General features: G+C 42.7%; 2 protein-coding genes across 3 annotated transcripts; one reads left to right on the top strand and one right to left on the bottom strand.

The window, feature by feature from the left end:
- The first annotated feature begins 1,018 nt into the window (after positions 1-1,018).
- Positions 1,019-8,247, top strand: LOC116218484 (C-type lectin domain family 4 member E-like). Of its 2 annotated transcripts, none has more exons than XM_031560338.2 (6): positions 1,019-1,297; positions 6,070-6,156; positions 6,481-6,627; positions 7,175-7,317; positions 7,800-7,879; positions 7,963-8,247. In XM_031560338.2, exons 2-6 carry the CDS (start codon positions 6,096-6,098, stop codon positions 8,126-8,128), a joined length of 597 nt encoding a protein of 198 aa, XP_031416198.1. In that variant the 5' UTR covers positions 1,019-1,297; positions 6,070-6,095; the 3' UTR covers positions 8,129-8,247. The 2 variants fall into 2 exon arrangements, with proteins under 2 accessions (XP_031416198.1, XP_031416199.1); XM_031560339.2 differs by having other exon boundaries at positions 1,019-1,294.
- A 316-nt stretch (positions 8,248-8,563) lies between these two features.
- On the bottom strand, positions 8,564-9,819 carry LOC105903953 (permeability factor 2-like). The gene is made up of 4 exons (XM_012831764.3): positions 9,611-9,819; positions 9,368-9,500; positions 9,111-9,197; positions 8,564-8,849 (listed from the first exon to the last, which is right to left on the bottom strand). Exons 1-4 carry the CDS (start codon positions 9,669-9,671, stop codon positions 8,837-8,839), a joined length of 294 nt encoding a protein of 97 aa, XP_012687218.2. The 5' UTR covers positions 9,672-9,819; the 3' UTR covers positions 8,564-8,836.
- Positions 9,820-10,046: the final 227 nt, after the last annotated feature.

The raw sequence follows: 10,046 nt of genomic DNA on the forward strand, positions 1-10,046 counted from the left end.
ATTTACACCTGTACTTCATGTGGTCAAACACTTTCCGATTGCAATCCGATCACCCAAAACGCATTTTGATGCCAGGTCAAAATTGTTGTATCTTTTGTAAACCAAAAAATGGAGATGCCTTTTAGGGGGGTTGAATACTTTTGCAAGCCACTGTATCTTCCTCTTTTTTTGAGACATTGTAATGTTTCAAATGTATTTGATGTTGCATGTCCTTTCATTTCCATACATCTGCCCTAGACAACTACTCTTTTGTAAGATGGTGATGTGCTGACCTGGTGCAGAAGAGAGGAATCGATGAAGGAAAAGATTTAACTTTATAAGTAACACGTCATTACAGTTAATCAGCATTCAACATGGGGTTTAGTTTAAGTAAGGCTTAGGCATGGACATCAAAATGGATGTGATCATTTACATCAATTTAGTTTCAAGATTTGCTGATATTTTTCAAAGGATGCAGATTTCCACATAACCAGGTTTTGATAACTGGCTTTGCTCACTGAGGTTTCTTAACGTAACAGAAATATTTCTGTCATTAGTTTTAAATCCCATATTTAGTGGAGGTTGACACTAATGCTGTTAGGTATGTTAACTGCTAATGCAGTTAGAGGCTATAACCAATCATATCTAAACTTTCTTTTTGAGAAACCAAAGCTACTCCCTGCCCCACCCATCAGTGCTACTGCAAAGAACAGAAGGGGCTGCAGAATTATTTGGGGAAGTAGTCACAATGTAGCAGGGCCCACTTCCATTCAAGACGGGGCAGGATATTATGGAGATGGCAATGGAACTGGACAGCACTGGAGTGACCACTCATGCTCATGACTCAGATGTAGAGGACCAGAGCAGAGGAAGAGGACCACTTGGGCTCTCTAAGAAAGGTCAGCAGTGTCATCTACAGAGTATGACTGCCACACATGAACATTAATAGTCACAATTAGGATGTGCTTCTTCAAATCATGATTAAGGTATCAAATTGGTCTCACATTGGCCGCAATTATAAAGCCGCTGTGCTGTCAGATTGTAACCGGGAAGGGACTTTTGTTTTGAAAATACAACTTTTATTGTGAAGCAGGAAGTGGTCCTCATGACAGGAAATACAGGAAGTCAAGTCACTTAAGCACAGGTAGTGTGAGTGTTTGTAAAGCATATGGTGACTGCTAATGGGGGACTTAACCTGCTGGCCACTACCAGGGATGCTACTGGTTTTCAACTGATAACTTGACAGTTGCTTCATATGGCCCAAATAGGTCCACGGCAGTGAACTGAAATGGAGCTGCTGGCGCAGTTCGCTCAGGTGGTAGGTCGCTCATTATTTGTTGACACCATTTTGCTTTCACTTTCCTGCAGATTACGCAATTGTCCACTACTTTTTTGACAATCCTTCTTCCCTTAACCACCCAGGCTTGTCTTCTCATCCTCAAACAGTGTTCCTGCTATAACCCTCCATGATTGACATTGTGGGCTTCTCGTGCGAGCAATGTAGAAATCCACGCATCTTGAAGGAGAATAGGCACTAAAGATTTGTCTTCTCTGAAGACCTGAATTCTGCCGCCGCCAGAGAAGGAGTCCATCTTTGTGCCTAACCACTACTAACGGTTTGAGGGTAGTGTCAGGAAATGTTGTGCCTTCTTGAGCTGCCAAGCAGAGAGTTCTGAAGGCATACTCACAGTCTTCAACATTGAGCACAAGAGCTTTAGATTAACTGTCAAGTTATCAGTTGAAAACCAACGCTGATTGATAACCAAAGAGCTGCATCAAGACTAGAAGATTAACGGCTTCAGTGAGTCCAGAGTGTGGATGCAGAGGAGAGTTGCTAGACAGCAAGGCTATTCAAGAGGCATTGGGAACCCAATCAGTTAACCTAAATAAATAAGTTGGAAGTTAAAGAGAAATCACATTCAAGATGGCAGCCGAAGCTCTCGGCAAAACACTGGATCAGCTTAAGAAATACAGGATGGTTGCAAAGACCTCCTTAACCAAGCAAGCTAACTATCTCAGTCGGAAAGCAGGCTATTTAACTGAGTTAGAACTCAGACAAGAATTTGCAAAGCTCTCTGCCGATTCAAGGAAAGTTATTGAGGCCAACGATGACTACAGGACTGGGTTAGAAGCAGAGCTAGCAGCCAAAGAAGATGGTAAAAATGATGTGCTAAGTCTGGAGCAAGATGCAGACCTAAGTAAATATGGCAGTGAATGTGAGCAAAAGTTCAATGACGTAAAGCAGATTGTTCAAACCAACCTCTGGAGCAGATATGGATCAGAGATGCTAGAGGCTGCTTTTGAAGAAGCAGAAAAAGCCTGTAGGCATACATATGGACTACCTGTGGAAAGCAGTTACTGTGAAGGATTTGAAATCCAACATAATGTAGTGGGAAGTTGATTAAAGAAACATCTGACGCATTCGCAGCCTGGGAGTCATGGATTCCTGCAGCAGAGGAAAGAGACTTTCGAAAGCGAAGCAGGGAGCTGAGAGTAGCTTACAATGAGCTAGACATGAGAAAAGGTGAATTTGCCAGAGCCCGGAGAATATCTGTGGAGAAGCAAGGCACTGGCGTGAAACAAGAACACACTGGACGACAATACCAGTAGTGAGAATTAAACCAACCAAACTGCCCACGTTTAGCGGCTGCAAAAGAGACTTCCACCGCTGGAGGACAGACTGGGAAAGCCTTCAGAAGCAGGAGAGCCAACCGGTTCGCCAGAGGTAAAAAAGATTCAGCTTCTTGATAGTGTGGAAGAAAAGATTGTGAAAGATCTCCGCTTGTCGACTTACAGCACAGCTGATGATGTCTTCAGAGTGCTGGCAAATAGGTTATGGTAACAAATGTGCCATTGCTCTAGAAATTGTTGATGAGCTCGAGAAGATTCAGCCAGTCAGAGGAAATCAACCGAGAAAAGTAGTAGACCTTATTCAGACTATTGGAAAAGCTCTCGCTGACCTCACAGACCTAGGAAGTACCGGCGCCATCAAAAACCCACTGGTGGTGAGGTCTTTAGAGAGCAAGCTTCCTGAGGGTTTGAAGAAGGACTGGCTGATGTTCATGGTGGATCCTAGCAATGATGTCACTGAAGATAAGCACTTTGACATGCTATTAGCTTTTCTGAAGAAGCAAGAGGAGATCTTCGAGAGGCTAGAGCACCTACAAATCACAGACAAGCCAGAGAGTTCAGATAAAGCAGAAAGGACATTTAACAAGAAATATGCCTCAACTCAAGCCACAAAGGGTGGAGATGCTGAGGATGGATGCATTATCCGTGGGGATGAGAAACATAAGGACAGGATTTTCTTCTGCAAAAAGTTTCAGGGCTCTGAAGTTATCAGAAAAGGAAGCTGCTGTGGAAAGGATTGGTGCATGCAGGGAGTGCTTAGGGTGTCATGAGTATGATGACGGCTGTAGAGACACTTACCTGTGCAGGAATGTAGACTGCAAAAAGAGAGGCTCCTCAGATCACCACTTCTTTCTCTGTCCAAGAGGGAACAGCAAGAGGCGTGAACTTGAGAAACCTCAAACAGATGACAGAGACAAAAAGAACTTAACTGAGGAACAGAAGAGATTCTTGGGTGAACTTACCCCCGAGTTAGCTGAGAGGTGCAGGAAGGCCTTCACCAATAATTCGTCGAACGTCAGCTGTCCAGCTAAGAACCAGGTGAGCCTCCTCAAAGAAAGTGGATTGAGAGAACTTCCCGTCATTATGATGTTAATGGAAGTGACCGCTAATGCAGGTCAAAAAATCGGAGCCCTGGTGGATCTGGCTTCAGACACCAACTACATTACTCATAAAGCAGCCAAAAGATTGAATCTTAGGAGTGAGAAGATCACACTAATTGTGCATGGAGTGGGTGGAATGGCTACCAAAGTAGCCACAAGAAGATACCTCCTCAGAGTTCGAATCAAAACCTCCAAGGGAACTGAGAGGGCCCATGAACTAATCTGTTATGGGCTGAAGGAGATCGCCAAAGTTCACCGAGCTGTCAAGCCTGAAGAGCTGATGAGATTCTTCCCAGAAGTTGAACCTGAGGAGCTGAGGAGACCTGAGCAGATTGAGGTGCTCATAAGTCACAGAGAAGGGAGACTTGCCCCACAAAGGGTGAAAGTTGTTGGAGATCTCGTCTTGTGGAGAGCCCTCTTGGAAAGACAGTGGGCGGAGCGCACCCTGATCTGTTTGAGCAAGTAAACATGACGGCACATGAGTCAAAGACACACTTTGCTCGTTCTATGAGAACAGCTGCCATCAATATGAGGAGATCCCTGCTGAGGTCCCCTTCATGACCAAGACAGTTCACATGCAAGACACCATCGGTGAAGCTAGGCATACAGCTGCAACTCACCGTGACGTCCTTGAGTGCAAGGAGGCGCGAAGGGTACTGGAGGAAGACAGCTACACGGATGATGTCCTAACATCCCACAATAATGCAAACAGACTGAGCGAAGTGACCAAGGAGATTGAGGAAATTCTGCAAGCAGGTGGATTTTCTCTGAAGCCATGGGTCCAGTCTACGCAAAGTGGGAGGCAGGAAAGGGGAGTAGCAGACACCACAACGAGGACACCCTCTGAGACGCACAAAACATTTGTCCTGCCAAGTCAGTCAGCTGAGGAAGTGGTAACTGACGCCAGGGACAGCATCAGTAAGCTGCAGAGGAAGGCCTTTTCAGCAGTAATGACAAGAGGTCAAGTGAAGAGATGCCGAGGGGTCACCACCCAGGACCACACCAAAGCTGAAGACTCTGTTGAAAAAAATGATACTGACCCAACCCACCTGATTGTCTGCCCTGATGCATCGGGAACTGATCCAGAAATGAGACAGGGTGAAGTTGTGCTGAGAGTAGCACTTTCAAACTCAGCCTTCAAAAATCTTTTTGGAGGTCAATAGATTTAGCTGCTTGTCCAGGCTGGTGAATGTCGTTGCTTGGGTAAGACGGGCTGCTGATAGCTGGCTAGGCCTTAAAAACCAGACTCCAAAGAAATCAAAGTGGGAGGCATCACCCTCAAAAGAAGAGGGGTCATATGAAGTGAAAGATGAGGTGAAGAAGAGAGTGAGGCTGAAGGTGTGGGGTATCGTGTTCAGTTGCATGGCATCCAGAGCCATTCATACTGACATTGTCAGTGACATGTCCGCAGAAGGATTTCACTCCAAACTCTCTCCTGCTGGGGCGAGCTTGAGAGGAGACCCAGGAGACTTCCAGTTTGAGGGTTACCCCTACAAAAGGCTGAGAGTGATCCAGTCGGAGGTGAATAAGTTCTGGAAGAAGTGGTGTCAATTGGCAGGCCCGAATCTCTTTGTAAGGAGCAAGTGGCACGCTCCAGAGAAGAGTGACGTGACCTCCTTGGGTTCTGGCACCAGGAGCTCAAGTGGGAGGTGTGCTGTCAGATTGTAACCGGGAAGGGACTTTTGTTTTGAAAATACAACTTTTATTGTGAAGCAGGAAGTGGTCCTCATGACAGGAAATACAGGAAGTCAAGTCACTTAAGCACAGGTAGTGTGAGTGTTTGTAAAGCATATGGTGACTGCTAATGGGGGACTTAACCTGCTGGCCACTACCAGGATGCTACTGGTTTTCAACTGATAACTTGACAGCCGCAAATAGCCATTTGTTGCAGCATTTGCCAGAGAATATTCAGAAATGCAATAAACAGGAGAATCATTGGGAAGGCAGACAGTGAGAATTAGATTAAGATTAGGATTAATTCTATAATGACAATTACTACAGAGGATCTGAATGCTTTTCTTAACGTGTCAGTCATTTGACAAGTATGCAGGTCATGCAAAACATAATTTACTAGTGCTACTAACTCTTTGATTTTTGTTCAGAAGTATCCAGTATCATGTTCAATTTGCAAAAAGATAGAAAGATTCATGGTGATAGTTTGCATTCTTAAACAGTTCCTGTTTCTGTCAGTCAAATGAGGAACAACAAAAATACATTTCTTTATCACATTCTATTCCCCTTTTCACAACGTGTCACACTTATGCATCTTCCAAATTCCAATCACTTTCAAAACACAACTGTTATTCAATTCCATTTTAACCATTCATCTAATCTTGACTTTGTTGAATTTAATTCCCAGAGTTCCGAGCCTACAGGCTGATTGCCATGGCCTTTGGTCTACTATGTGTCCTGCAAGTGGCTCTCAATGTGTATCTACGGATTAACTGTGAGTTGAAGTTTTTTCATGAAAAAAGTAAGACTATAAGTCATCTCATGGAATAGAATGGAATATCAGTCATCCTTTATGCACCATTCAATACCATTAGAGACGTTTCATATAATTTATGATATGGCATATGGCTATGAAGAGCATTTTAAAAGAATCAGTTCTTAAAATTATTCTTGTTGGTTGTGCACTTTCTTATTATGCATCTTTAAAAGTGAATTTTATCTTTGTTGATAATGGAGAGACTTTCAAATCCAAAATCCAAGACAGAGTGTCATAGTGAAACTCACTGTATTAAACATCTATTGACTGGAAATATTGCAGGTATGGAGGACAACATACAGCACAATGTCACAGGACACAAACAGCTGTTGCAAACCAACGACAGCATCCTTGAGAAAGAGATAGAACTGCTGAAGGCCAGCAACAACATCCTCACCAAAGAAAGAGACCAGTTACTCAGAGCTAAAGGTGAGATCTTTAAAGCATTCTATAATAGACTGCCGTGGTGTTGGTTTCTTAAATCTCTCCCAAAGAGGCTATGGAGGTGCTTAATGCACACACCACACACACACACACACACACACCACACACACACACACACACACACACACACACACACACAGAGAGAGAGAGAGAGAGACACACACACACACACACACACACACACACACACACACACACCTCTGTAAAGTCTCTTATTTGCAACTGAAGCCACCACTGGTACCATCACCTCTACGCCCATGTCTGCATGGTGGGCTGATTGGGATGCTCACTGCTGGGAAACTCTGTGAATATGGAAGAATACTCAGAACACGATGTCAGAGGAAATTAACAGCTGTTGCAAGCCAACTCTCTTATAAAGTGCACCACACTTCACCTGTCTGAAGTGCAGTTTCAGGTGTAATACATTGGGTGGGGTATCTTTCACATTTGGAATTTCATACTAAATTTAGCTGCCAAGTCAGTATTTTTTTCAGTACCATCAAATTAACCGACCAAACTAATTTTTCCGCAGGAAATAGCTGCCCAGAGAAATGGATGTCCTTTGGTTCTAGCTGCTACTACAAATCCTCAATTAAGGCAACCTGGAGCGACTCTCGACAGGACTGTAGAGAAAGAGGAGCTGACCTGATAATTATAAACACAAAAGAGGAACAAGTGAGTGCTTTTTGTTTTTCCATTTACTTCCTCCTCCTTTCAGCTGCACTGATGATTAGTATTACTGCATTACATTCTGACTGTATTGCTGCATATATTACAATATTACTTGTATAAACCAAGAAGACTGCATAGGCTACACTATAGCTGGCTATGATGAAAGCTATTTCTGTCATATTAGTAGGCTAACTAAGGTTTTACATAATTCCACTGATAAAAGAACAGCTTAGGTATGTGATCAATAATATTTTTTTCAATTTTACTTATATGCATTGCCAATGAATATTAGGTTAGAAGATACATTTGTCTGATTTAACCCAACTTCCTGTGTAAACTAATCCCACTTCCAGTCTGCTGTCCGAAAACAGATACAAAGACAGAACAGGCCGAACAGATATAGATACAGATAATGACGTCACTTTGCACCTCTAAGACTTACTGGCCACTAGTATTTACCTTATTTATGTTGGCTATTTTAACAGGACTTTGTAAGAAATCTTCACACCAGAGCTTGGATTGGCTTGGATTGGAAATGGGTGGACGAAACCCCACTGATCAATGGGTAAGAAATGTCTAAAATGGGCCTGATAAGGCTTTTTTGTGCTCCAGCGACAGAACCATACTCACACACTCCTCTTTCAATAGGTTTTGGAAGTACGGTGAACCAAATGAAAACAATGATGCAGAAAACTGTGTTGAAGTTGATGGCCATGCATCAAATTCAGAGTGGAATGATATTCCATGTGATTTCCTGTGGTATTGGATCTGTGAGAAGCCTATTAACCCCGAACTCTTAAAACATCAAGCTTGAATTTGTACTTCTACTTGAATTTGTTAACTACATTTGTTAGACCAATGTAATGATGCATGCAACACATACACATACACATGCACACACATGCATGACCACACACACGCACGCACACACACACACACACACACACACACACACACACACACACACACACACACACACACACACACACACACACACACACACACACACACACACACACACACACACACACACACACACACACACTCTCACACACACACACACACAATAGATTGAAATAAACGGCTGAAACTTCAGAGTGATTCCTTAACCACATCAGTTTCATGCATCTAATTTCTATTATTTTTTAAAGTGTAAAGGAGCACTGTTTTCCACCATTGTTGGGAGTTTATTTCAATCTTTCAACCATTTAACAAAACATTAATAATCAATATTTCCAGTATGACCAAATATTCTTAATACATTTAATTTGCAATAAAATACAAAAGTGCAATCTAAAGCCCGCTAAAACACAGGACAACTTGGTTTTGACCCATACAGGCAAACAATAAAAGTGACATAAGTCCATAGGAACATAAATACTTAAATATAAATAGCAATTAACCTTCATAAATACATTTAAATATTAAGATTTGAAAATCTGGTATCTTGTTGTGGTCTGCATCCAAACACTTGTAATAGCCGCATGCTGACTCCACTTGTGGTGCTCTAGTGGTTTTGGTTTCATGGTTTTCTGCTGTAAAGGTAAAAGATTTTGGTTTGCATGTGTGTAGTTGATTCATTACATAATTAATACAAACTATTCAAAGCAATGCCTTATCAGCCAGACGTGTAACATAAAAAATGTTCAGTCATATTTCTGTAGGTAAGTGCATGTTTAAATACAGTCTGACTGAACTACTACAATTCAAACAAGCAATTGTATCAGTCAAGTAAATACAAAGTAATCCTCAATACAATCCGCTATCAAACGTCCAACATCCAGCTTTTGACTTACTTGGAAAGGATCTTTTCAATGACCTTCTTAACCCAAGGGGCGGTGGTGTCCAGACAGATCTCCTGACCGGTGCGTTTAAGGGTTGCACTGCAGGTGGTAGAAGACAGGTGAGACAGTCAGAGATGACACCAACCAATCTGAGACAAAAACATTGTAGCTCTTCTCTACAGGACTGGGATATGCCTCCATTACTCTGGTTCTGTTACCTTCAAGCTGCTCTGAGCTATTGGCTAAGGCACTGGATGCCAAAAACTCACATGATCTCTGTGTCCTCACAGTGAGGAGTGGGAGGAAAGAGCTCCACACTCTCAATCAGTCTTCCGATCCGTTGGCGCTCCGTCTCGATGCAGCGACAGCGAGGCTCCACTCCAAGGCCTCTCAAACTCATGCCTGCAGAGAAGGAATAGGTCAAAGTCACAAAAACACAAAGGCAAACAGACTGAGCTACCAGGTGAGATGAATGCTGTGAGGTATGTTATCCAAGTTAATTATAAACTCACCTTCTGACATGGTGAGGATGGCAAGGAAGACCACAAAAACCACCACTGAGATTTGAGACATTTTTTCAAAGGCTTTTAGGAGGCTATTTCTCAGGCTAAAAAACACTGTCAAGGTTTAACAGTTGCAGTTGTTGCAGTTGTAATCTTTTATGCTGGTAGAGGCGAGCAGCACTTCTTCTTCTTCCTCCTCTGTTGCCTTGAGCTTTGAATGTGGCTCTGAGATGACAGAAGTGTCCCTTTAAAGGCTGGGTCTTGGAAGTGAGTCAAGTAGGAGTTTCTCAATCGTGAAATGCGGGAAAGTCTACACTGACATCACCTTCAAGTCAGCTAAGAATCATTTCATTGCAGCCTTAGTTGTCCATTAGTCAAGACATTGGTAATATTAATGCTTGTGATATTGTGTATGGAAATTTTTCTTGACATGTATTTTTTATCC

Source organism: Clupea harengus, chromosome 22, assembly GCF_900700415.2.
Source record: "Clupea harengus chromosome 22, Ch_v2.0.2, whole genome shotgun sequence".
Lineage (NCBI taxonomy): Eukaryota > Metazoa > Chordata > Actinopteri > Clupeiformes > Clupeidae > Clupea > Clupea harengus.

Excerpts from the sequence above, each read along its gene's own strand:
- LOC116218484 (XM_031560338.2), top strand. The coding sequence starts at position 6,096 with ATGGCCTTTGGTCTACTATGTGTCCTGCAAGTGGCTCTCAATGTGTAT. Across the intron at positions 6,628-7,174 it reads CCAGTTACTCAGAGCTAAAG|GAAATAGCTGCCCAGAGAAA; the intron begins GTGAGATCTTTA and ends ATTTTTCCGCAG. Across the intron at positions 7,318-7,799 it reads TAAACACAAAAGAGGAACAA|GACTTTGTAAGAAATCTTCA; the intron begins GTGAGTGCTTTT and ends CTATTTTAACAG.
- LOC105903953 (XM_012831764.3), bottom strand. The coding sequence starts at position 9,671 with ATGTCTCAAATCTCAGTGGTGGTTTTTGTGGTCTTCCTTGCCATCCTC. Across the intron at positions 9,501-9,610 it reads CATCCTCACCATGTCAGAAG|GCATGAGTTTGAGAGGCCTT; the intron begins GTGAGTTTATAA and ends CCTTCTCTGCAG. Across the intron at positions 9,198-9,367 it reads TGTGAGGACACAGAGATCAT|TGCAACCCTTAAACGCACCG; the intron begins GTGAGTTTTTGG and ends TACCACCTGCAG.